Raw genomic sequence first — 26,159 nt, 5'->3', positions numbered from 1 at the left:
AAAGACCAAAGATTGGGGGTCCTGCCCCCCAACAGAGCCACCCCGGGTGGGGGATGGGGGCCAGAGACTCTGCATTTTGAGCCTAATTCCTGATGTATGTGAAAAAGTAAAAAACCTGCAGGGGCAAAGGGGGTGATGGCGTGTGACTGGGGGTGGGAGCCAGGACTCCTGAGTGTAATGTGGGGTGTGGACTGGGCAACGGCTCCCTGTGCCTCAGTTTCCCCCTCTGCCCACCTCCCCGACATTTTATCCCAGCCAGAGACAGAGGCATCAGATGACTTTATTCTCCAGCAGCGGGGGGGTGGGGGGGGGTATAAATATGGGGCGGAGGCAGGGGAGAGAGAGGGGTTGGTGCTGGGGGGGTCACCCCCCACCACTCCGTCTGTGCCATGTGGGGTTGCAAAGCCCCGCCTCTTTCTGCTCCATGACATCACAAGGCCATGTGTGTGACATCATCAGTTCCTGGGTGTGTGACATCACTTCCTGCCTGTAGTCCTTTTCCATTGGGCGCTGTCACAGCCTGTCAATGATGGTGACATCATTTCCTGTCCGTCGGGCTGCACGTTGTGACATCACTGTCTTCTGTGTGACATCATTGCTGGTCTGCGACATCAGCATCCCATGGGCGTCACCACGCCAGTGTGTGACCTCACGTCCTCTCTCTGACACCATCCTCTGGCGCTCGCTCCGCCCCCCCCGGTGATGTCACTGCCCGGCGCGGCCACACCCCTGCGCTGTCCAATCCGAGCAGCGCACGGGGGCGGAGTCACTGCACCATGGCGCTGTCCGATTGGCCGGGAGCCCAGGGCCGGTGGGCCGGGGAGGGGCGGGGCACCAGGCAGGGGGCGGGCGGCTCCAGCTGCTCCGGGAGGGGGCGGAGCCGGGGGGGGCGGCGGGCCCCAGGCGGGGGGCCCAGGCGGGGGTCGTCCAGCAGGCAGAGCAGGTCGTGGTGGGCGCGGGCCAGGGCGGCGTCGCGGGGCAGGAGGCCCAGCTCGTCCGGGAGCTGCCGGCTGGCCCGGTGCCGGAGCAGGAGCCGCGCCACGTCCGCGCTGCCCTCCCGGGCCGCCAGGAACAGCGGGGTCTGCGCCTGCGGGCACGGGGGGGTCAGGACGCCTGGGAGGGGGGTGGGGCTGGTGGGTTAGAGCAGCGGGGGGGCTGGGAGCCAGGACGCCTGGGTTCTCTCCCCGGCCCTGGGAGGGGAGTGGGGGCTGGTGGGTTAGAGCAGGGCGGGCTGGGAGCCAGGACGCCTGGGTTCTCTCCCCGGCCCTGGGAGGGGAGTGGGGGCTGGTGGGTTAGAGCAGGGCGGGCTGGGAGCCAGGACGCCTGGGTTCTCTCCCCGGCCCTGGGAGGGGAGTGGGGGCTGGTGGGTTAGAGCAGGGCGGGCTGGGAGCCAGGACGCCTGGGTTCTCTCCCCGGCCCTGGGAGGGGAGTGGGGGCTGGTGGGTTAGAGCAGGGCGGGCTGGGAGCCAGGACGCCTGGGTTCTCTCCCCGGCTCTGGGAGGGGAGTGGGGGCTGGTGAGTTAGAACAGGGGGGGCTGAGAGCCAGGACGCCTGGGGTCTCTCCCCGGCTCTGGGAGGGGAGTGGGGGCTGGTGGGTTAGAGCCGGGGGGCTAGGAGCCAGGACTCCTGGGTTCTCTCCCCGGCTCTGGGAGGGGAGTGGGGGCTGGTGGGTTAGAGCCGGGGGGCTAGGAGCCAGGACTCCTGGGTTCTCCCCGGGCTGTGCTAACGGAGGACCCCCCCCAGTCCCGGCCCCATTACCCGGTTGTCCTGGGCATCCTTGCTGGCGCCGCTCCGGAGCAGGGCGAGGGCAACCCGGGCGTTATTCACAGCCGCAGCCCAGTGCAGGGCGGTCTTCCCTGCCGGGCGAGGTGGGGTGAGACAGTGGACCCAGGACCCCCGGCCAGCCCGTCTCCCCCCGCCCAGCCCAGCCCCCTGGCGCCCCCCGCCGGCCCCAGCTCCCCCGGCGCCCCCCGGCTGGCCCCGTCCCCTCCCCAGCACCCCCGGCTGGCCCCGACCCCTCCCCCAGCCCACCCCCCTGGCGCCCCCTGCTGACCCCACTTGTCGGCGGCGTTGACGGTCGCCCCGCCCTGCAGCAGCTCCTCCGCCCCGCTCTCCACCGCCAGGCGCGCGGCCAGGATCAGGGGGGTGGCGCCGTCGCTCATCCGGGCGTCCAGGTCCGTCTGCCGGCAGCGAATCAGGATCTGGGGGAGGGATGGGGCGTGGGACATTAGGGGCGGGGCCTTCAGCCCCATGCCCCGCCCCCTTGCCCCATGTGGTGTGGCATGCCGTGGAGTGGCCATCTTGTGTTGCCCTGCACCCCGATGCTTCAAGCTGGCCCCCCACTCTCGAGCCAGGGCCCCCTGGGATCTGCCCCCCACCCGGAATTTCACACTTGATTTCTGCCCTGGGAACAGGGGGATGTACTGGAGTGGGGGGGCTGCGGGTTCGGGACTGGGGGCCTGTGACGAAGCGGGACTGTTCTTAATGTTTCCTCTGAATAGTGTGGGGGTGCCTCAGTTTCCCCTAGGCAGTTCTTCAGTATCTAGGTGATGGGATAAGGGTGTACTGTCATTGCAGAGCCCTAGAGGGCAGGTGTGTGCAGGGGTCTGGACACAGAGAATGGCCGACACCCTGTTTCCTGGCCACTGATGGCCTGGGCCCTTCCTCCCTGCAAGGTGAGAGCTAAAGGGTTGGAGAACAAAGGGATCCGGTGACCTCCTGGACCAGGAAAGGGACAAAGGCCAGAGGAGGAGGGGCTGGAGGGAGTTTCAGTTTGGGGCTGGCTGGGGACATGGAGTGAAGGGCAGACGTGGTTGTCTGGCTCACGGCCCCCCAAAAGGGACCTGGCTGAGGGGTCCGGTTCTCTGCACCTACAAGCTCTGTGTTAGACCCTGTTCCTGTCGTCTAATAAACCTTCTGTTTCCCCGGCTGGCTGAGAGTCACGTCTGACTGCGGAGTTGGGGGGCAGGACCCTCTGGCTTCCCCAGGACCCCGCCTGGGCGGACTGGCTGTGGGAAGTGCCCGGAGGGGCAGAGGAGGCTGAATGCTCCAAGGTCAGACCCAGGAAGGTGGAGCCGGGTGAGCTGTGTGTCCTGGGGACAGGCTGCTCCCCGAGAGGAGACTGCCCCAGAGTCCTGCCCGGCTTCGTAGGGAGCAGGTCCAGAACATCGCCCAGGGACACCGTGACGGGGCCATCTGGGAGGGGGAGGTTAGGGGGTTGTGGCCGGATGCTGCAGCAGGTAGCACCAGCCATCAGTAGGGCTCAGAATGAACAGCCCAACTGGGAGGGTGGAGGACAAAGTGGCAACAGCCAACTCTCTGCAGGGCTAGACAGGGACCCCCCACTGTCCCCCAAGTCCCTGTCTCTCCCCAGATCCCCCAGTTCCTGTCCCCACCTCCCCCCAAGCTCACCGCCCTCCCCCTGTACCTGGCAGGCCCCCAGGGCATCGGCCCCAATGGCACTGTGCAGGGGGCTGCGCCCCGCCCGGTCCTGCGCATTGGGGTCAGCGCCAGCATCCAGGAGGCTGCGGACGGCGCCAGCCCGGGCAAAGCGGGCGGCCAGGTGCAGGGCCGTCTCCCCCGTCGCGTCCGTCTGGGCGTCCAGCCGTGCCCCCTGCGCCAGCAGCTCCCCCACGGCGCCCCCCGCGCACACTGCTGCCATCAGCGGCGTCACCCCATCTGCCGTGGGGGCGGAGAGACAAACATCAGGGTGGGGGCGGGACTTCCCCCTTTCCCTGCTTGCCCTGAGCCGGGGTTTCCTGTTTTCCCACTTCCTGTGAGCGGCACTTCCCCCTCTCACCCAACTTCTTGCCATGGGGGGCGGGACTTCCCCCTTTCACCCACTTCCGGCAGGGCAGGAATTCCCATGCCTAGTGGGCGGAACTTCCTCCTTTCCTCTGGCTCCTGTGGGTGGAACTTCCTGGGGGCAGGACATCCCCCTGTCATCTAACTCCCCAGGCTGTACTGGCTCTGTGTATGTTTGGGGATACAGGGAGGGGGGACCCCGCGCAGCCCCTCACCTGGCCCCCTGGCGTTGAGGTCCCGCCCCTCGGGGTCCTCGTCCTGGGGCGGGGTCGGCATGATGCATTGTGGGATGGAAGCCCCAGCGCCAAGGTGCTTGGGTGTCCACTGCCGGCAGTCCTGGTCCGGGGGGGGGGCGTCGGCCTGGCAGGAGGGGGATGGGGATTAACGGACCCCAAAGGAGGCCCCCAAGTGTTACCACCTCCCCAGCCAGCCCCCGCCTTTGGGGCTCCCAGCCCCTCCCTCTGGGCAATGCCCCCCAACTTCTCACTGCAAAGGGACGGGTCCCCGCTTGGCTCCACAGGGTCCCCAGCCCAGCCAGGGGCACCCCGATACCTTGATTTGCTGAGGGGTCGGCTGCCCATCGTCCTCGAACTCGGGCTCCAGCTTCAGAGGCCTGGGGGGGGAGAAGTGGGGTGAGCATCCCAGCCTCGTCCCCCGGGGGCACCGTGGGGCGGGGGGGTCGCGGTGTCACTCACTTCAGCCCGATGGCATCCTCCCCGACGGGGTCCCGGCGGCGCCGGGCGTTGGGGTCCTGGGGGCGGGCGAACCCCGCGGGGAACCAGAGCGCCCCCTGTTTCCTCATCCCCCGACGGCGCAGCTGGACCCCGACCACGGCCCCCAGGGCCAGCGCCAGCCCCCCCGCGAGCAGGCTGCCGAGCAGGGGCCAGGGCAGCCGGGGGGCGGAGGCCTGGGGGTCTGGGAAACAGAGAGGCAGGGGGTGAAATGGGGGGGCAGGCTGCCGCCCTATAATGGATCCCCTCCACGCCCGCTATTGGGACCCCTTCCCAACCTGGCCCTGCTGCCCAGACCTCTCCCTGACCCCCCCCGGCCTGCACCTCCCTCATCGCCCGCCCCCCGCCCCGCCGGTATCCCTCCCCGATCCCCCGCAGCCTGTGCTCCCCACATCACCTTCCCCCCACTGCCCTGACCCCTCCCCAGCCCCCCCTTACCGCTGCTGGCCTCTTCGACCCACACGGCAGCCAGGGGGTGGGGGGTCAGCGCCCCCAGAGCATTGGAGGCGGCCAGGGCCCCCAGGAACCGCCGGGCGCCCTCGGGGGTTGTCAGGCAGCGCCCGGCGCAGCGGGACCCATCCAGCACCAGGAACACGACGGACCTGGGGGGGCGGCACGGGGTCAGGCTGGGTCCGTGGGGGGGCTCCTGGAAGGCAGCTGGAAAGGGAGGTTTGGGGGGGCAGAGTCCCCGCCCCAGTGGGGTCCGTCTCCCCTGGGGGTGGGGTCTGTGTTGGGGCAGGATGTTGGCTGGGGGATCGGAAGTGGGGTGGTTGGGGGGGGGGGTCTCACCTGATGGTGTCCCTCTCCCCTGGTGGGGTCGGCGGGTCCCCAGGGTTGGTTGGGGGTTCAGGGGGTGGGGGGATTTGGGGGGTCAGGGGGTCTCACTCACCCAATGGCGTCTGTCTCCCCCTCCTGGCTGGCTGCAGTGGGTGCGGGGTCCGGAGCAGGGCTGGGGGGCCCCAGGGGGGGCCGCCAGCCGGAGCTGTTCCCCCCGCCTGGCCCCTCACGCCCCGTGTAGGGGTACAGCCTGGGCCGGCCCTGGGGGTCGCGCCGGGGGCTCAGCCCCACACGCAGGGCCAGCGCCAGGGCGTAGAGCAGGCCGGGCAGGGCTGGGGGGGGCAGGGCGGCCGCCAGCCCCAGGGTCGCACCCTCCCCCCCCGGGGCGCAGTCCCCCCCATCCCAGCCGCACTGGGGGGACAGGCAGCCCCGGTCGCAGTGTCCGTCGGCGAAGTGGTCGTGACAGTAGCGGGCGTAGGCTGGGCTGGGGGCAGAGACACGGGTTGGGGGGTACCCTGGAGAGCCCCCCCGGATCCTCCCAGATTCCCCCCTAATCCATCCTCCACAGAGCCCCCCCAGCCCCCCGGTCACACCTGGAGACACCCCCTGAACCTCCAATCACCCTCATAGCCCCCCAGATCCCCCACACAGATCCCCCAATGTTCCCCCACCCTGCAGCCCCCCCCACTGCCCCCCCAGATCCACCCACTCCCCAGACCCCCCAATGAGACCCCCCCATCCCAGACCCCCAACCATCCACCCCACCAGCGAGTCCTAGCTCAGAGCCGGCGTCCCTGTGGGGGCCAGGCCCCTGCCCCATTCCCCGCCCCCTGAGCCAGCAGGTCCTGCCCTGGCCCGCTGCCCCCCGGACGCCCCCCTCACCTGCAGGTGGCCGGGGGCCGGCAGTCGTACCCGTCGAAGAGACAGGCCTCGCTGTCGCACGGGGGGTGGCAGCGCCCGTCACGGAAGCCCGGCTGGCACAGCTCCGGCGCCGGGCACCCTGCCCAGGGGTCCAGCACCCCCAGCGAGCAGTCGCCCCCGTCCCAGGCGCTGGAGGGGGAGCTGCAGGCCGGGTGGCAGACGCCGTCCCCCGCCAGCTCCCTGCAGGGCTCCCCCGCCCCAGGCGGGGGGCAGGCCAAGCCGCCGGGGGGGCAGGGAGACGGGGGGCGGGGCTGGAGGCAGTCAGGGCCCCCGTAGCCCCCTGGGCAGAGGCAGCGGGGACCAGCCGGGTGCTGGACACACACCCCTTCGTGGTGGCAGTAGTGGGATCCGCAGGGGGGCAGCTGGAGGTCACAGGTGGCACCGCTGTAACCCTGGGGGGGCGCGGAAAGGAGGTGGGGGTCAGATGGATAATGAGGAAAGGGACTCAGGCGTCCGGCAGGGGAGGGGGAGCGGGGAAAGGGACCCAGGCGTCCGGGTAAGGGAGAGTGGGGAAAGGACCCAGGCGTCCGGGGGGGCTCACCGGAGGGCAGAGACAGGTGAAGTTGGAGGGGGTGCTGCCCATCTCAGCGCAGGTCCCCCCATGGGCACATGGGCAGCTGTCAATCACTGACTCACACCTGGACCCTGGCAGGGGGGCACGGGAGGGTTAGAACAGGCCCTCTCAGTGCCCCCCCACCTCCAACAACCCCACCCCCATCCTGCCCTCACCCCCTTACCGTGAGTGCCAGGGGGGCAGGCGCAGTGGGGGCCGGCGGGGCGCTGGCTGCAGGTGCCCCCGTTCTGGCAGGGCTGGGGCTGGCAGGGGCCCCCCGGCACCGGCTCGGAGCAGTTCACCCCGCGCTGCCCAGGCAGGCACTGCAGTGGGGGGAGAGGCCGGGGGTCAGCCCAGGCAGGGTCCCCCGCCTTCCCAGCGCAGGGCGAGGGACCCGGCATCCAGGCAGGGACCCCGGTGTCCGGGGGAGCTTACCTGGCAGACGTAGCCCCCGGGCCGGGCCAGGCAGGTGGCCCCATGTTCACAGGGGTCTGGTTGGCACCGATCGGCCTCCTCGCGGCAGGATGGGCCCCCCCAGCCTGGAGGACAGGCGCAGCGTGGGGTCCCCCCCCCGGCCACGCAGCGCCCCCCATTCCCGCACAGGTCCTCCAGCCGCACCCCTGGGAGCAGAGCAGGGCAATGAGCCCCCGGATGGAGCTGCCCCCCACATCCCCGCAGGGCCCCCCCTTTCCCCCCCACTGTCCCCACGCCTCCCCATGTTCCTGCTATCCCACTCCCCCTGGCGTCCCCTACTCCCACTCCCCCACTACTCCCATTTCTTCTCCTTGAACCCCCAGACCTCCTGCCCCCCCACTCCTCCCCCCGTCTCCCTCCCCACCCACCCCATAGGCACCTCGTCTCTGGGCGGCCGCCTGGCAGGGGCTCTGTGGCTCCTGGCATAGGGGACCCCCCCAGGCTGGGGGGCAGCGGCAGTGGGGTGGGGAAGGGCCGCCCAGCTGGCAGCGCCCCCCGTTCTGGCATGGGGGGCAGCGGGGGGGCAGCGGCGTCTGGGGGAGAGAGAGAGACCGTCAGGGAGAACCCCCAGCCCCGCAGAGGGGAGACACTGTACCCCCCATCCCCTGCCTCCTCCCCCCAGTCTGTGCCCCGCCCCGTGCCCCTCACCTGGCAGCGCTCCCCACTGAACCCCGGGGGGCAGAGGCAGGTGAAGGCTCCGGCCCCATCCAGACAGGACCCGCCATTCCTGCAGGGATCTGGGGGAGAGATGGGGTCAGCGCCACCAGCCCCACACGGTGCCCCCGGCCCCATGCCCCCGGCCCGGTCTCCCAGCCCCCCGCCCTGAGACCCCCCACCCCCTCCCAGTACAAGCCTCCCTGACCCCCACCCCTGAGACCCCCCACCCCCTTGGCCCCACCCCCCCAGTACCCCCCAGCCCTGAGACCGCCCCCCTCCCTTGCCCCCCCAGTATCACCCAGCCCCCACACACACTCACTGGGGGCGCACTGGTCCAGGTCGCTCTCACAACGCTCCCCGCTGAACCCCGGGGGGCAGAGGCAGAGGTATCCAGCGGGGCTGTTCTGGCAGGTGCCCCCATTCTGACACGGCCCCCCCCGGCACCTGTCCAGCTCCTCCTCACACATCACACCTGGGGGGCAGAGACAGTGGGGGGGCCCAGGGCTGGGTTAGCAGGGGCTGCGAGTCGGGAGGGGGGGCACCAGCAGGGCTGAGGGGGGGGCTGCGTGTCGGGAGGGGGGACACCGGCAGGGCTGGGGGGGGCTGCGGGTCGGGAGGGGGGGCTGCATGTCGGGGGGGCACCGGCGGGACTGCGGGTGGGGGGCTGTGGGTCAGGAGGGGGAGGCTGCGGGGGGTCTGCGTGTCGGGGGGGGGCACCGGCAGGGCTTGGGGGGGGTGCGGGTCGGGGGGGGCTGCGGGTGGGGCTGTGTGTCGGGGGGGGCACCGGCAGGGCTGGGGGGGGGTGCGGGTCGGGGGGGGGCACCGTTACCTGTGAACCCCTGGGGGCAGGTGCAGTTGTAGCCGGGGGGCTGGGGCTGGCAGGTCGCCCCCGGGGGGCAGGGCCCCGAATTGCAGGGGTCGATCTCGGCCGAGCAGTCCCGGCCCGTCCAGCCGGGGGCGCAGACGCACAGAGACCTGCGTGGGGCAGGGGGGCAGGGTCAGTCTGAGGCTCTGGCCCCTCCCCCTGCCCCCCGCCCCCCGGCCCCCCCCTTACCCCTGCGGGTGGCTGTGGCAGGTGCCCTGGGCGCAGGGCCGCTGGCTGCAGGCGTCGCTCCAGGGGGCGCAGTCGGGGCCCGTGAAGCCCGGGGGGCAGAGGCAGGAGAAGCCGCCCGCGACCTCCAGGCAGGTGCCCCCCGGGCAGGGGTCGCTGGCGCAGGCTCCCACCTCCTCCAGGCAGCGTGGCCCCTCGAACCCTGGGGCAACTGTGGGGTCAGGGAGGCTCCTACCCATTCCCTCCAGCCCCTCTCCCATGTCCCCCAGGGGAGTCGCCCAAATCTGCCCCCCATGCCAGTGTCCCCTGCCCCACTTCTAATGTCCCCCAACAGAGACAGATCCCCCAAATCCCAGTCCATGCCCAGCCCCCCAATTCCTGGCCCATGCCCAGCCCCCCTGAGACAGCCCCCAGCCCCCCAAATCCCCAGTCTATGCCCAGCATCCCTGAGACAGACCCCAGCCCCCCAATTCCTGGCCCATGCCCAGCCCCCCTGAGACAGCCCCCACCCCCCAAATCCCCAGTCTATGCCCAGCGCCCCTGAGACAGCCCCAGCCCCCGAAATCCTGGTCCATGCCCTGCCCCTCCGAGACAGCCCCCAGCCCCCCAAATCCCCGGTCTATGCCCAGCCCCCCCCGAGACAGCCCCCAGCCCCCCAAATCCCCAGTCTATGCCCAGCCCCCCCCGAGACAGCCCCCAGCCCCCCAAATCCCCGGTCTCTGCCCAGCCCCCCAGTGACAGCCCCCAGCCTCCCCCCGGATCCCGGTCCAAGCCCAGTCCCCGCTGGCCCCTGGGGGGGCGTCTCACCGGGGGGGCAGTGGCAGCGGAAGGCCCCCGCCCCGGCCTGGCAGCGCCCCCCGTTCCCACAGGGGTGACTGGCGCAGGCGTCCACCTCTCGCTCGCACGTGGGCCCCTCGAAGCCGGGGGGGCAGAGGCACTGGAAGTGGCCCAGCAGGTCCAGGCAGGGCGCCCCCCGCTGGCAGGGCTGGCTCAGGCACTCGTTCAGGTCGGCTTCGCACCGGGAGCCCGTGTAGCCGGCCGGGCAGCGGCACCGGAAGGAGCCCACGGCGTTCTCACAGCGCCCCCCGTGCTCGCACGGCTCCGCCCCTGCGGGAGGGGCAGGTCAGGGGGCTGGAGTCGGGGGGCCACGCACCGACACGCGAGGAACCCGCCCAGACTCGGGGGGGCCACGCGCCGACACGCGAGGAACACGCCCGGACTCAGGGGGGCCACGCGCCGACACGCGAGGAACCCGTCCGGACTCAGGGGGGCCACGCGCCGACACGCGAGGAACACGTGTAGACAACACACACAGACACACATGGAGGATACGCCCAGACATGCAATGCACACACACCGTCATGTGATGCACATGAAGAGACACACAAACAACACAAACATGCACGTCCAGCCTGTGACGAAGCGGGACTGTTCTGAATGTTTTCTCTGAATACTGTGGGGGTGCCTCAGTTTCCCCTAGGCATCTCTTAAGTCTCTAGGGGGTGGGATAAGGGGGTGTCATTGTTGCAGAGCAAAGGGCCAGGGTACAGAGAATGGCCGACACCCTGTTTCCTGGCCACTGATGGCCTGGGCCCTTCCCCCCTGCAAGGTGAGAGCTAAAGGGTTGGAGAACAAAGGAATCCGGTGACCTCCTGGCCCGGGAAAGGGACAAAGCCCAGAGGAGGGGGGGCTGGAGGGAGTTTCAGTTTGGGGCTGGCTGGGACATGGAGTGAAGGGCAGACGTGGTTGTCTGGCTCACGGCCCCCCAAAATGGACCCGGCTGAGGGGTCCTGTTCTCTGCACCTACAAGCTCTGTGTTAGACCCTGTTCCTGTCGTCTAATAAACCTTCTGTTTCCCCGGCTGGCTGAGAGTCCCGTCTGACTGCGGAGTTGGGGGGCAGGACCCTCTGGCCCCCCAGGACCCCGGCTGGGCGGACTCGCTGTGGGAAGCGCAGGGAGGGGCAGAGGAGGCTGGAGGCTCCGGGGTCAGACCCGGGAAGGGGGAAGCCGGCTGAGCTGTGTGCCCTGGGGACAGGCTGCCCCCAGAGAGGGGGCTCCCCCGGAGTCCTGCCCGGCTCCGTGGGGGACCCCGTGACACGGGGCAGCGGCAGAGCCGGGGGGCTGCGGGTCAGGAGTGAGGGGCAGTTCCCGAGCACGGCCCAGTGACCCCGTCACACTCACAGACACACACGATGGTGCGTAAGCGTGCAAAGCACACGCAGCCACGGGGAGACAAGGCACGTGCCCGGCCCACGCGCTCAGCGAGACCCAGCGGCCCCCCCGCAGCGCAATGGCCCCCCGGGGCCCCGGCCCCCACGCACCCCTCTGGCACTCGTCCAGGTCCTGCCGGCAGGTGGGCCCGGTGTAGCCCGGCTGGCACACGCAGACGGCCGAGCCCGTCAGGGGGTTGGTGTCGCACGAGGCCTCCGCGTGGCAGGGGCTGCTCAGGCAGGCGTCCCTCAGGTGGCACAGGAGCCCTGGGGGCACGGGGTGGGGTGAGAGACGCCCCCACCCAGAGCCAGCCGCACCCAGATCGGGGCCGGCGCCCGCACAGGGGCCAGGCCCCGGCCCCATCCCCCGCCCCGCTGAGCCAGCCAGTCCCAGGCCCCGGCCCCGTTCCCCGCCCCCCTGCCCCAGCCAGTCCTCGCCCTGAGGCCGGGGGGAGCCGGCGCCCGCACAGGGGCCAGGCCCCTACCCCATTCCCCACCCCCCTGAGCCAGCCAGTCCCCGCCCTGGGGCCAGATGGGAGCCGGCGCCCCCCACAGGGGCCAGGCCCCTGCCCCGTTCCCCGCCCCCCTGAGCCAGCCAGTCCCCGCCCTGGGGCCGGGGGGAGCCGGCGCCCCCCACAGGGGCCGGGCCCCGTCCCCGTCCCCGCCCCCCAGGCCGGGCCCCACCTGTGCGCCCCGGGGGGCACTGGCAGAGGAAGGTGCCCACGCGGTCCAGGCAGGTGGCCCCGGCGTGGCAGGTGGCCGAGACGCAGTCGTCCACGTTGTGGCTGCAGCTGGCGCCCGACCAGCCGTTGACGCAGACGCAGCGGAAACCCCCCGGCAGGTTGTGGCAGGTGCCGCCGTGGTGGCAGGGGGGGGCCCGCGCCAGGCACTCGTCCTCGTCCCCCGAGCAGTCCCAGCCTGTGGGGCAGGGCGTCAGGACGCCGGGGTTCCCTCCCAGCCCCACCAGGGGAGGGGGGCCTAGGGGTTAGAGCGGGGGCGGGGGGGGGAGCCAGGACTCCTGGGTTCTCTCCCTGGCTCTGGGGGAGGAGTGGGGCCTGGTGGTTAGAGCGAGGGGGGCGGAAGGGGGCTGGGAGCCAGGACGCCTGGGTTCTCTCCCTGGCTCTGGGGGAGGAGTGGGGCCTGGTGGTTAGAGCGAGGGGGGCGGAAGGGGGCTGGGAGCCAGGACGCCTGGGTTCTCTCCCTGGCTCTGGGGGAGGAGTGGGGCCTGGTGCTTAGAGCGGGGGGTGGAAGGGGGCTGGGAGCTAGGACGCCTGGGTTCTCTCCCTGGCTCTGGGGGAGGAGTGGGGTCTGGTGGTTAGAGCGGGGGGGGGAGGGGGCTGGGAGCCAGGACGCCTGGGTCCTATCCCCAGTAAGGGCTGTGGGGGGCCCTACTCACCCGTCCAGCCCGGGGGGCAGAGGCAGGAGTACGTCCCCACCCCGTCCTGGCAGGCCCCCCCGTTCCGGCAGTGATGCCCCATGCAGTCGTCGGGGTTCACCTCGCACCGCGGCCCCGTGTACCCTGGGGGGGACAGAAAGACGCCCCCGGGGGGGGGTAATTCAGCCGCAGTCACTCCCCCGCAGCGGGCGGCCATGTTGGGACCCAGGATGGAGGGGCTGGGGAGGTCGGCCACCTTGGAGACTGGCCTCCGGGGGAGCCTGCTGACCCCCCTCCGAGTCCCCCCCATTCCCAGTGCCCCCAGGAAAGGGTCTGGTTCCAATGAGCCCCCCCCCGTACCGGCCCCGCGGCCATAACAGCTGGAAACAGGGGGCCAAACCGGGATGGGCCAGTGCGGGGGGGGGCCTGGGCCTGGCGGCCATCTTGACTGGCGGCCCCCGACCCACTGCCCCCTGCCCAGCCCCCTACCCCCGCTCAGCCCCCGCCACACCTCCCCGGCCCCCGCCCCCTACCCCAGCCCCGCCTCACCGCCCCCTGCCCCCGACCCCAGCCCAGCCCCCGACCCCTGCCTGACCCCCAACCCCAGCCCAGCCCGCTACCCCAGCCCCCGCCCCACCACCCCCTGCCCTGGCCCCCCGCCCCCTGCCCCCGCTCCGGCCCAGCCCCCGCACCACCACCCCCTGCCCTGACCACCAACCCCAGCCCAGCCCCGCCCCCTACCCCCGCCCCCGACCGCAGCCCAGCCCCCGCCCCACCGCCCCCTGCCCGGCCCCCAACCCCAGCCCAGCCCCACCCTCTACCCAGCCCCCTGCCCCCGACCCCAGCCCCCGCCCCACCGCCCCCTGCCCTGGCCACCGCCCACTGCCCTGGCCCCCGCCCCACCGCCCCCTGCCCCGACCCCCGACCCCAGCCCCCCCGCGGCGCAGCCCCCACCTGGCGGGCACAGGCAGGCGTGGTAGCCGCCGGGCAGGGGGCGGCAGGCCCCGCCGTGCAGACACAGCCCGGCGGGGCAGGGCCCGGCTCGGTGCTGGCAGCGGGGGCCGGAGAGGCCGGGGGGGCAGAGGCAGCGGAAGGAGCCCAGGCTGTTGAGGCAGGTGGCCCCGTGGGCGCAGGGCCCGGGGTCCCGGTAGCACTCGTTGACGTCGTGCTGGCAGGTGTGGCCGTCGAAGCCGGGCCGGCACCGGCACACGATGTGCGGGTAGGTGAGCAGGCAGCTGCCCCCGTTGGCGCAGGGGTTGGTGGGGCAGAAATCCATCAGCTGGCAGTTCTCACCTGGACGGGACCCCGCGTCAGAGCCGGGGGAGAACCCAGGCGTCCGGGCTCCCGGCCCCCCTGCTCTAACCCACCACCCCCACTCCCCTCCCAGAGCCAGCAGAGAACCCAGGAGTCCTGGCTCCCAGCCCCCCTGCTCTAACCCACCACCCCCACTCCCCTCCCAGAGCCAGCAGAGAACCCAGGCGTCCAGGCTCCCGGCCCCCCTGCTCTAACTCACCACCCCCACTCCCCTCCCAGAGCCGGGGGAGAACCCAGGAGTCCTGGCTCCCAGCCCCCCTGCTCTAACCCACCACCCCCACTCCCCTCCCAGAGCCGGGGGAGAACCCAGGAGTCCTGGCTCCCAGCCCCCCTGCTCCAACCCACCACCCCCACTCCCCTCCCAGAGCTGGGGCTAGAACCCAGGAGTCCTGGCTCCCAGCCCCCCTGCTCCAACCCACCACCCCCGCTCCCCTCCCAGAGCCGGGGAGAGAACCCAGGAGTCCTGGCTTGCAGTCCCCCCTGCTCCAACCCACCAGCCCCCACCCCCCTCCCCGAGCTGGGGGTAGAACCCAGGAGTCCTGGCTCCAGGCCCCTCTGCTCTAACCCACCAGCCCCCACTCCCCTCCCAGAGCCGGGGGAAGAACCCAGGCATCCGGGCACCTACCTGTCCATCCTTCCATGCACAAGCACCGGTACTGGGCGCTGGGCAGGCGCTGGCAGGTGCCACGTTTCTGGCAGGGCGAGGGGAAGCAGGGGTCGCCCACGGCCCCCTGGCACTCGTCCCCGGTGAACCCTGGGGGGCAGGAGCAGGTGTAGGTGGGGGGCGCCGAGGGGTGGAAGAGCCGGGGGAAGCAGGTGCCCCCATTCCAGCAGCGCCCGGGGCGGCACGGGTCCTGGAACTGGCATGACTCCCCCACAAAGCTGGGGGGGCACCTAGGGAGACAGAACCCAGGAGTCCGGTGATGAGGGAAGATGCTAGGCCCCCCAATTTTCCCTCTCCCCAAAACCCACCAATCAGCTCCCTCCCTCTGGGGCCCCCTGAACTCACAGGCAGGAGTGGCTCCCATCGGGGTGTGCCAGGCAGGTGCCCCCATTTGTGCAGGGATCCCGGGCGCAGGTCAGACCTGGGTGGGGGGTGGACAGACAGACAGGGGGGTCATATCACCCACAGACACAGAGACCCCATCTCCCCGGCCCTCCACCCCTACCCCAGAGCCCCGGCTGTACCTTGCCCAGGGTCCTTATCGCAGGATAATCCCCCAGTATAGATGCCCCCATCCTGGGATAAAGGAGCCTATCCCCCTTTAGCTCCTGCCCCCCAAGACGGGGGAAACTCCTCTCCAGCACAATCCCAGACCGGAGCTCAATGGGGACGGAACTAGCCGGCACAGAGAACCCAGGAGTCCTGCCAGGCAGGGGGGCAGCTGCCCGGAGGGGGGGTCAAGCATTTCTGTGAATTGCGTTTCCAGTTGTAGACGGGATGAAATGGTGGAATATTGGGTGTGACGTAGCCCAGGACAGCGTCCGGCTGGGTGCGTATTTCGTATCTCGCACGCCACGGGGCCGAGCGCGGAACTCGCGGCGTTTACCGGACGGTTGCAGGGTACTCGTACCCAGGACACGGCCACATGGAAACAGCCCCGGGGTTTATACAGCCGTGGCCCTCTCTACTGAAACAGTATCGAGAGAGCCCTGTGTTAAGACGCCGTGAGATCGATTTAATATTGTAATATGAACCTTGTTTGAAACATAATTGTACACACGCACTGTATTGTGCTATGGTATACAGCGAATAGTCGGGTCAGTATTTTAGGGTATCAGACACAATCCTCACCCGAATAGATTCACCGATACGGCATTATCGAGCTACCAGCGTTGGTATGGTATCGGAGTCATAGGGAGAGCACTGAATCAGACGACACGAATATTCAAATTGGTACGACTACATCCCATGGAATGTCAAATATAGAATTTTAATATTATGGAATCACAGACGATCAGGGTGGGAAGGGACCCCAGGAGGTCATCTCCTCCCACCCCCTGCTCAAAGCAGGACCAGTCCCCAATGTTTGCCCCAGATCCCTAAATGGCCCCCTCGAGGATTGAACTCGCAACCCTGGGTTTAGCAGGCCAGTGCTCAAAGCACTGAGCTATTCTACTTACTATTTTGATATATTGTACTTATGGAACAGTTATTCCATTTAATATTCCTTCGAACAGACAGTAAGTGTAATAGTCTATTCAATATTTTAAAATACAAATCCATGCACATAGGATGCAGCCGATGCAGTGAGCTGTAGCCCACGAAAGCGGATGCTCAGATAAATGGGTTCGTCTCTAAGGTGCCACGAGTCCTCCTGTTCTTTTTGCGGATACAGACTCACAGGGCTGCTCCTCTGACACCTGAGAGCTGTCAGTCCAGCGTAGCGTGACGCTGGCTCGTTTACACGGCTGCTAGCCGTGGTGGTCTCTAGACCGTGTAAACCAAAGCGAAGTGATGCCTCGTGAGCACAGGGACACGACACGGTTTTCCCCGAGCGAAAGGAGCAGTTGGAAACAGCCTGCCAGGCCTTTCCTGGCCGCCACGGCCCTGCCCCCAACCCCCATCCCATCCCCAGCGTTTGCGTTTCGAGGAATCTGCTTTTCTGTTCCCCAGCTGCAGCCCAAAGCCGGGGGAGCGTGAGCGGTCACAGCCCCACGGGCCCATTGGTGCATTGAGTCTGACCTGCTGTACGGCCCAGGCCTGAGAACGCCCCCCTGCTGCCCCCCCCCAGACACACACAGCCCCCAAACCAACGCCAGCTCCTTGGGCACAGGGCTGGCTGCGAGCAGGCGCGGGGGATTTCGCAGCCAGGAACTCACCTGGGAAACAGGACTTGGTGACATTTCTTCTCCTGGAAACCACCCAAGGATTTGGCCACCGCTGGGCCTCCCCCCACACTGGCAAAAGGCCCCTTTATCCTGGGACAAGGGTCCCACATGTGCGACTGTCCCAGGAGAGCAAAACTGGGAGGCCACGTGAGGACAAGGCCAGAGTTTAGCTGCCAGACGCTGTCCTTTGCCTCCGGCCCGTGTTGCCAGCGTCCATTGCCCCCCTGGGACCTCCTCAAAACCCGCCCCATGCTCAGGAGAAGCGCCCCAGGTGTTCCCAGGATTGCCCCTCGTCTGGGCAGCTGGGAAAGGCACCCGGGTGCTCAGCGCATGGCCAGCAGCCTGGCTCCAGGGGCTCAGGATCAGCCTGGATGTCCCGGGATTTGGTCCCTCGAGGTGGCAGCTCTCACCATCTGACGGGGGGGGCCCCACAGGTACCATGACCCAGCATTAGACCCGCACTTTAATAACACAAGGAGGGCTGGTTCCCAGGACTCAGCCACTGGCCAAGACGCGCCTCTGTGCCTCAGTTTCCCCACCTGGAGACTGGGTAGAATGAGCCCCACTTGCGTTATAAAGCGCTCGGAGCTGTATGGACAGAGATCCCCGGTGCTTTACAAAGGTCGGCGGCATCTTAATCCCCATTGCCCGGATGGGGAAATTGAGGCACGGGGTGGGGAAAGGGACTTTACCAAGGTCACCCAGCAGGGCAGTGGCAGAGCTGGGGATGGAACCCAGGAGTCCTGGCCCCCACTCCCCTCCCAGAGCCAGGAGAGAACCCAGGAGTCCTGACTCCCTGGGCACTCCAGCCCCCCTTAATTAAACAGCACTAATTACTCCCCCATTGCCTTTAATCCTCTTGCTGCCCCCAGCACCCATTACCTGGCGTCAGTTCCCCCCTCCCTCGCCCAGCTTGGCACCGGCTCCCTCTGCCCATTAATTAACCTCAGTTCCTTCATCGCTATTAATTCCCTCGCCCCCCTCCCCGCCCGTGCAATCAAATTCCCACCCATCAATTCTTTCATTTGCATTCAGTAATTGGCAATAATTGCAGGCGGACACATGGGCACACTGCGCCCTGCCGCTACTGGGCACCGATTCCACCCCCTGCTCACAAACGGGCACCAATTATCCTCCCCCCCCCCCCGGAGCCTTTATTGATCCAATCCAGCATCAGCCTGGGCCCAATCTCCCCCCTCCCCACCCAACACCCCCACTCCCCCGCCCGCATCCCGCCCCCCCAGTTCCTGTTGTTTTCCTGTTGTTCCGGACTCTGTGACTCTGTCCCGGCGGCATCCGGCCCTCGGGGAGGGGTTCCGGGGGGGCGGCGCTGAGCGTGAGAATCAGTCGGGGGGGGAGAACCGACGCCCCCACTACACACACATGCGGTGCCAGCTGGGTACCCACACACACACACACACAGTGCCAGCCGGGAACCCATACACACACACACACACACACACCGGGTGCCAGCCGGGTTCACCAGGTACACACACACACACACACAGTGCCAGCCGGGAACCCACACACACACACACACACACACACGCACACCATGCCAGCCAGGTACACCAGGTACGTGTACACACACACACACACACACACAGAGTGTCAGCCGAGAACACATACACAAGTGATGCCAGCCAGGTACACACACACCATGCCAGCCAGGTACACCAGGTATGTGCGCACACACACACACGCACACAGTGATGCCAGCCAGGAACACACACACACACCGGGTGCCAGCCAGGTTCACCAGGTACACACACACACATGCACACCATGCCAGCCACGTACACCAGGTACACACACACATACACACACACGCACACAGTGATGCCAGCCAGGAACACACACACACACACACACACACACACACCATGCCAGCCAGGTACACCAGGTACACACACACACACACACACCGGGTGCCAGCCGGGTTCACCAGGTACGTACACACACACACACACACACACACACACACACACACACCATGCCAGCCGGGTTCACCAGGTACACACACACACACACACACCGGGTGCCAGCCGGGTTCACCAGGTACACACACACACACACACACACCATGCCAGCCAGGTACACACACACACACACGCACACAGTGATGCCAGTCAGGAACACACATACCCACAAACACACACACACCAGGTGCCAGCCAGGTACCCCAGGTACGTACACACACGTACACACACACGCACACCCCCCGGGTGCCAGCCGGGCCCACCCGCAGGCAGCAGGTGCCCACCCAGCCAGGGGGCTCCCGGGCCCCCCACCCCGTACCTCGGGCCAGCGGCAGCAGCAGCAGCAGCAGCGGCCCCATCCCTGAGCCCGGCGCCCGGAGCCCCCGGCCCCGAGCCCGGCCCCCGCCCGGCCATTGTCCGGAGCTTCCTGAGCCCACAATGCGGGGCGGGGAGGGACCCGCCTCCTTCCTCCCCCAGCCCGACACGCCCGGGAGCACCCTGCCCCCGCACGGCCCCCGGGCCTGAGCCCGGCCCCCATGGGGGTCCACTCCGCCCCCCCTGCCCAGACTGGGGGCCCCGCTGGGTTTGGGGTTCACCCCCCGAGGACAGGAGCCAGGCGGTTCACAGTCACCTCTCGCCTTTATTCATAGATGTAAAAAAGCCCCCGGGGCAGGATCCTGCTGGGGGGATCCAGAAAAGAGGGGGCCCTGTGTGAGGGAGGCACCCCAAAGGCAGGGGAGCCCCCCCAATCCCTCATCACAGCCCCCTCAGTCTATAAATATCCACAGGGGACGATAGTGCAGTACGGGGGCAGGGGGGGCAGGATCACCCCCCCCATGGGAAAGGGGGGCACAAGGGGTGGGTCGCCCCAAGGAAGGAGGGGTCCAAGCGCTGTCCCCCAGACCATCTAGGCCAGAGGCGGGTCTCCCTCGGGGGGCGGGGGGGGGAGGGAAGTGCTGTCTCATGTGGGAGGGGTGGTCACTAAGGGGGTAGGGCTAGCCCTCACCCATGGGGGAAGGGGCAGTGCCTGAGGGGGCGGGGCTAGGCTCCTGGGGGAGGAGGGGTTCTCTGAAAGGGGGTGGGGTTAGTGCTGCTCAGGTGGGAGGAGCTATCCAGTAGCCACTTATGGGCGTGGCCATTGCCAAGGTCGCATATCGGGGGGCAAGGCGAGCCCTAGGTGGGCACGGCTGTGACCAAGGGGCATGGCTAACCCCAGGTGGGCGTGGCCCTCGTGAGCGGCGTGGATAGCCCCGGGTGGGCGTGGCTCCCGCAGAGGGGCGTGGCTAGCCCTCGCCCTGCTCCCCGAGGTAGAAGGTGCGGGGGCGCCGGGCGGAGGGCAGGGAACGCGTGGGGCGCAGGGGGCCCCGGGCCGGGCGGGCCTGCACGGAGGGCGCCTGGGTGCGGTTGTCAGGCGCCGGGGGGCGGAGCAGGGAGGGCGGCACCGTGGAGCTCTTGATGTGGATCACGCGCGTGTCCATCACCTCGCAGTCGATCTGCATCATCACCTCGAAGCCCCGCGACGCGTTGTACAGGCTCTCTGGGGAGAGAGGGGGGGTCAGCCCGGCGCCGGGACCCGGCTGGCTCTGGGGCGGGGCAGGTGACACGGGGACCCGGCTGGCTCTGGGGCGGGGCGGGTGACACGGGGACCCGGCGCCGGGACGTGGCTGTTTCTGGAGCGGGTGACACAGGGACCCCCTCTCCTGGCACCGGGACGCGGCTGACTCTGGGGCGGGCCGGGTGACACGGGGACCCGGTGCCAGGACGCGGCTGGCTCTGGGGCGGGTGACACGGGGACCCCTCTCCTGGCACTGGGATGCGGCTGGCTCACGGGGGGGGGGCGTGGGGGCCGGTTATCATGGTTACGAAGCCCAGGGAGCCAGGACCGTACCATTCAGCGCCATGGCTGGCATCACCAGCGACATCTTGGGCCGGGTGGTTTTGTTGTGGCTGATGGCCGGGAGCAGGAGGTGATCCTGGAGCCAGGAGACAGACAGACCAGAATGAGAGACAGACCAGCTGAGAGCGCCCCCTGCTGCCCCCTCCCTGCTCCCTGCAGCACGGCCCCTAGCACTGCCCTGGGGCAATGCGGCCAGCCCTGACTGCCTGGGGAGAGCCCCCTGCTGCCCCCCGCCCCGCTCCCTGCAGCCCAGCCCCTAGCGCCGCCCTGGGGCAATGGGGCCAGCCCTGACTGCCCGGGGAGAGCCCCCCAGCTCACCCTACGGAAGGAGACCACGTAGAACGTGTCCTCCCGCCGGTCGATGGCGTCCATGAAGTCGTGCTCCGTGCGGTCGGGGCGCTGATAGACCTGCAGCTGGCTCAGCGAGTCCCTGAAACCGGAGACGGGCGTCAGGGAACAGGGGCCTGTCCCTCCGAGGGGCGCCAGCCCCGATCCGGGCACAGGGTGGGGCCTGGCTGGCTCGGGGGGGATCTGGGGCCCCTTACCTCTCTGGATGTTCGGGGGGGCTGACTGGGACATATCGCGACGGGCTGGGAGCCTTCCTCTGGGGTGACTCCTGTGGCCAAGATGGGAGAGGGGGTCAGTGGGGGGCACCGGGGAACTCCTGCAACAGTCCAGCAAAGGCTGCCGCTTGGCACCCCCAGAGGATTCTGGGTAAAACCACCGAGGATTCTGGGTAACGCCCTGTGGCCCGGGCAGCTCCCAGCCCCCCCTCCCTGTAGTCCAGACATGGATGGACTTGGCCCCTCCCCCAGTGGGTGGAGCCACCCTGGCTTGCCCCCCCCACAGCCTCACCTGATTGGCCCGTGGCTTGCGGGACTGCAGGGGCTTCCTGCGGTTGATCTGGTGCCGACGCACCCAGCCGCTGAGCTCGTCCGCCAGCCTGGGGGAAGAGCGGGAGGGGGAGGGTTAAAGTGGGACTCGGGGGCCGTGCCCAGGGGGATTGTGGGATATGTTACCCACAACTCCTCACTGCAGCAGCTCTGCTACTGCCCATCCAGTGGCAGTTTGCAGGGGCTTCTGGGAGAAGTTACCCACACCCATTGGCATACACTGGCAGCCCCCAGGGGACTGTGGGATGCGTTGCACACAGGCCCCGGGGGGGCCCTTTCCCAGGGCCGTGGGGAACCCACCGGAGCGACTCAGTGCGGTTAAAGTGGCGGCAGTCGGACGCCAGAAACAGCTTGTCCAGGTCCCGCAGCATCAGGTCCTTCATGCCGGAGAGGGCGGCCGTGAGGTTCCTGGGGGAGCAGAGAGCAGCGTCACCGGGGGCCCTGGGGGGCTGCGGGGGTGGGGGGAGCCCCTGGCGCCCTTACCTGAACCTGGTCTTGCCCACGCTGGTGGGGGCCAGCTCCTCCCGCGGCTCCCCCGGCTCCTCCTTCGCCGGCTGCTCCACCACACCCAGCAGGTGCCGGCGGCTCTGCCCGGCCCCCGCCCCCTGGCTGGGCGGCACCGTCTCCACGGCCTTCTGCTCGCTGATGCTGGGGGGGAGGGAGGGGTCAGACTACGAGGGCAGCTCCCGGGGGATGCTGGGACACAGTACCCACAATCCCCTGCAGGCAGGCAGTGTGATATGGGGGCTAAGAGGGCAGCTCCCGGGGGATGCTGGGACACGTTACCCACAATCCCCTGGGGCCTCACCTGACGGGCCCGAAGTTGAAGGCGATGAAGAGCAGCACGACCATGACGCAAACGACCTTCCGGTTCCCAGGGCTGAACTTCAGCTCCCTGCTCTGGAGACGGGGCAGGGGGGTGTCAGAATGGTACGGTCCGAGCGAAACCACCCTCCCACCAACTGCTGCCTCTCCCAGCCAAAGGCAGGACTCCCCCTCCAAACCAGGCAGCCCTGATGGTACGTCCCACCAACTTCCCACCCCATATCATTAGGGTACATCCCAGCCAGAGCGTCCCCCCCACAATGTATGTCCCATTGACTCCCCTCCCCATAAATTGCTATCACAAAGGAACATCCTACCAGAAACAGACACCACCCACACACTATAATGGAACCTCCTAGCAGGAAACAACATTTTCCTGCCCCCCCCTTACTATCATAATAGAACACCCCACCAAAAGTTTGGTGCCCCCCCACTCTAGGTGCTAATGGAATATTCCAATGGGATGGCCTAAACTCCCCATTTACGAGGACTATAATGGCACTTCCCTAAAGGTTCTCAATCCCCCTCCCAGATCATAATGGAGTCTCCCAGGAGACAAGGCTAATGGCATTCTCCAGAAAGCAATTTACCCCCCCCTCGCACGGTGGAGCTAATGGAAAGTACCAGGAGACTTGGCAATCCCTGCCCCTCTCAGGGGCCATAACACCCCCCCCCGCCCCACAGATGACAATGGAATGTCCCACAAGGGGGCTGCATTTCCTTTTGCTCCCTTCCCCGCCACATGGGTCGCAATGGAACATCCCAGCAACAGAAAATATGAACAGCCCCCCCCCCCATGCCCCGGGGAAAGGGATCACAATGGGACATCCCAGTAGAAAGCATCTACCATTATCACCCCTGAGGTGGGGGGGGGGGAAAAGGATTTAGAATGTACCATTATGAACTCTACATGGGGAACAGCACCTTCCTAGGATGTACCATTATGGTCCCTACATGGGGTTCTGCTTGCTATAAGATATATCACTATGACCCGGGCCAGGGGGGGGGCTTTATGGGATGTACCATCATGATCATTAAATGGGGGGGGGGCACTTGCTGCTGAAATGTACCATTCTGATGTCAGGAGGGAGACTGTGGCTGCAAGAATGTACCATTATGACATGGGGAGTTGGAATGTACCATCATGCTCCCTATGGGGGTCAGTTATTTCCTGCCGAGATATACCATTATGTATCACATATGGGGGGGTATGCTTGGTGTTGGAATGTACTGTTGTGATCCACCGCGGCAGAGCGCAGCTCCTGCGGTGCCCTGCCCTGGCTCACCCACAGGGGGCACTCACCTCGCCCAGGACGCAGTCCAGCCGGCGCCGCAGCACGGCGTTCTCCCGCCGCAGCCGCTCGTTCTCGGCCAGCGCCTCCCGCAGGCGGCACTCCAGCCCCTGCAGGTACTCCTTCTTCTTCCGGCGCGACTGGCAGGCCGACTCCCGGTTCTTGATCATCCGCTGCTGGCGCTTCAGCACCTTCACCTGGGGGCAGGGGCCGGCAGAAAAGGGGGGCTGCGGGTCAGGACCGAGGGGCATGGGGGGGGTCTGGGCTAGCAGGGGCTGCAGGTCGGGAGTGAGGGGCCCTGGCAGAGCTGGGGGGAGCCCAGGACCAGGCTGGCAGGGGGTTGCGTGCCGGGAGTGTGGGGTACCAGGAGAGATGGGGTGGGCAGGACTGGGCTAGCGGGGTCTGGGTTCAGGAGTGAGGGGCACCGGCCGCACTTTATCACTCACGTCAATCTCTGGGTTGCAGGGTCCGAGCTGGCTTGGGGCCGGAACGATGGTTTTGGCCTCGGGTTTGGGGGCGCTGGGGGGGAGCCTGGCCGGGGGGCCCTCCTTCCCCGGGGGCTGCAGCTTGAGGAGCCCTGAGAGCGGGAGGTGCAGAAGGTCGTTCTGGGAGATGACGACAGACGGTGCTGGGACTGCGGGGTGGGACGTCGGTCAGTGTCCAACACATGCACCAGCCCTCCCGTGCCCCAGCCCTGGGCCAGCCAATGCCTGCCCTGCGGTGCCCCCAAGAGAGGACCAGCCCCATGCCCTGTACCTGTGATGGCTGGCTTCAGGGGCTGGGGCTGGGCCCCCGGCACCGTCTGCAGTAGGATGGTGGGGCTGGGGGTGGCCGCGGGCTGCACCGGGACGGTGGCCACCACCACCGGCTTTGGCTGGATGGGCGGCTTCCGGCTCAGGATCGACTCAGCCTTGATGGGAGTCACTTGGTTCCCTGCAAGAGAGTGTGATGTACTTCCCCAGTGCCCCCCCGCAGAGCCAGCCCCTCGCCCCACTCCCCTCAGCACCCCCTGCTGGCCGGGCCTGGAGTTGCCAGAGCCCCTCCCACACAGCCAGACTCCACCCTCCAGGGCTGGTTACCTGGTGTTGTCTGTGTCTCCTGTGCTGGCAGAAGGCTGATCTGGACGGTGCCAGTTGGAGGGGCCAGGACGTCACCAAACATGCAGGGTGGGGTCGGGGGGTGCTCAGCTTTCACTCCCATCACGTCGTCCGGGCTTGCGGCCTGGGGGGAGCCACAGCTCAGTGTGGGGGTCAGGTGGGACGGACAGAGCTGAGTGTGGGGGCTGGGGGCATCTCCCAAGCCAATGGGGGCACGTACCTGTCTTGGGAGGTCAGGGGTCATGGAGAGGATGGAGGAGTCTGAGCTGTGGGAGGAAGCGGGGGACACGGGTTCGGACTTCACCTGGAGGTCTGCACAGGGGAGGAGGAGGGGTTAGAAAATAGTCCTTCACAGATATCCCTCCACCCCCTATGTGCACCCGCCCCAGGACAGTCGCATTGCACACAGATATCCCTCTGCCCCCTATGTGCGCCCGCCCCAGAACAGCCCCACTGCACACAGATATCCCCACACCTCATCATCTGTCCCAAATGCTGGGGGTAGGGTGGGCTCACCCGGGAAGAGGTAGGTTGGCATCTGGTCCCACGGCGGCTCTGGGGGGCTGGCGTTCATGCCCAGGTCGAAACCATCATCAAACTGCAGGAGGAAGGGGGAAGCTCGGGGTGAAGTGGGGGTCACCTGTGTATCTCCCCCAGGGTCCAGTCCAGCAGCCCCCAGTGTACAGAGGGCCCTGATCTGAGGGGAGCTGGGGCCCTGCTGCCCGGGGGATGGGTAGTGGGGATGCTATGGAGCAGGTGAGTCTCTGGGGGCACCCCCAGGCAGAGCAGGGTGAGAGAAGGGCTCACCAATGCACTGGGCTCCAGGCAGGGGAAGAGGGCGGTGGGCTCCTCCCCATCATCCAGGCAGCTGTAGAGAGCCGCATCTGGTGGCGGGAAGCAAACAGGGCAGTCAGTCCCCATGCTCCGGGCCCCCCACTCAGGCCCCCAGCCCCTCCCCCTCCTCCAGGCCCCGCCCCCTCCGGCACCCAGCCCCTCCCACTCTTCCAGGCCCCGCCCCCTTTGGTACCCAGTCCCCCCACTCCTCCAGGCCCCGCCCCCTCCGGCACCCAGCCCCTCCCACTCTTCCAGGCCCCAGCCCTCCGGCACCCAGCCCCTCCCACTCCTCCAGGCCCCGCCCCCTCCGGCACCCAGCCCCAGCCCCTCCCCCCTGCAGGCTCCTCCCCGCCCTGCGCACCACCAAGCGCCTGCCAGTCAGACCCCCCTGGCCCAGCCCCGCCCCGGCCCCTCCCACAGCCCCGCCCACCCCAGTCCTCGCTGCTCAGCAGGTTGTCGGCCAGGAACCGGCCCGAGTCCCGGAGCAGCAGCAGCTCCGGGGCCAGCGCCGCCATCTTCCCCCGGCCCCGCCCCCTCCGGCTGCCATGACAACCGCCCACCCAATCGCAGCGTCGAGTCAGCCCGCCCCAGCCAATCACAGCGCGCGGGAGGCGGGGCCCGGGAGAGATCAGCCAACGGGGAA

The 26,159-nt window shown here is 68.2% G+C and overlaps 2 protein-coding genes across 3 annotated transcripts; both read right to left on the bottom strand.

The window, feature by feature from the left end:
- Window positions 1-307: 307 nt before the first annotated feature.
- On the bottom strand, window positions 308-19,054 carry NOTCH4 (notch receptor 4). Its single transcript, XM_074970847.1, has 26 exons — window positions 18,998-19,054; window positions 14,877-14,952; window positions 14,493-14,761; window positions 13,508-13,846; window positions 12,575-12,697; window positions 11,863-12,096; window positions 11,290-11,445; window positions 9,776-10,075; window positions 8,972-9,170; window positions 8,747-8,892; window positions 8,237-8,389; window positions 7,909-7,997; window positions 7,640-7,793; window positions 7,222-7,406; window positions 6,971-7,109; window positions 6,775-6,878; window positions 6,195-6,625; window positions 5,425-5,796; window positions 4,974-5,137; window positions 4,500-4,719; window positions 4,357-4,417; window positions 4,020-4,164; window positions 3,428-3,678; window positions 2,054-2,201; window positions 1,759-1,856; window positions 308-1,087 (listed from the first exon to the last, which is right to left on the bottom strand). Exons 1-26 carry the CDS (start codon window positions 19,035-19,037, stop codon window positions 767-769), a joined length of 4,917 nt encoding a protein of 1,638 aa, XP_074826948.1. The 5' UTR covers window positions 19,038-19,054; the 3' UTR covers window positions 308-766.
- A 576-nt stretch (window positions 19,055-19,630) lies between these two features.
- On the bottom strand, window positions 19,631-26,057 carry ATF6B (activating transcription factor 6 beta). Of its 2 annotated transcripts, none has more exons than XM_074970853.1 (16): window positions 25,947-26,057; window positions 25,490-25,566; window positions 25,199-25,280; window positions 24,903-24,994; window positions 24,665-24,806; window positions 24,342-24,518; window positions 24,032-24,162; window positions 23,597-23,782; window positions 22,277-22,368; window positions 21,952-22,116; window positions 21,769-21,876; window positions 21,431-21,518; window positions 21,121-21,191; window positions 20,894-21,005; window positions 20,567-20,651; window positions 19,631-20,215 (listed from the first exon to the last, which is right to left on the bottom strand). In XM_074970853.1, exons 1-16 carry the CDS (start codon window positions 26,029-26,031, stop codon window positions 19,962-19,964), a joined length of 1,947 nt encoding a protein of 648 aa, XP_074826954.1. In that variant the 5' UTR covers window positions 26,032-26,057; the 3' UTR covers window positions 19,631-19,961. The 2 variants fall into 2 exon arrangements, with proteins under 2 accessions (XP_074826954.1, XP_074826953.1); XM_074970852.1 differs by having other exon boundaries at window positions 19,632-20,215; window positions 24,032-24,219.
- Window positions 26,058-26,159: the final 102 nt, after the last annotated feature.

The sequence above is a fragment of the Natator depressus genome, chromosome 14 (assembly GCF_965152275.1).
Source record: "Natator depressus isolate rNatDep1 chromosome 14, rNatDep2.hap1, whole genome shotgun sequence".
Lineage (NCBI taxonomy): Eukaryota > Metazoa > Chordata > Testudines > Cheloniidae > Natator > Natator depressus.
This window is presented reverse-complemented; position numbering and strand designations above follow the sequence as displayed.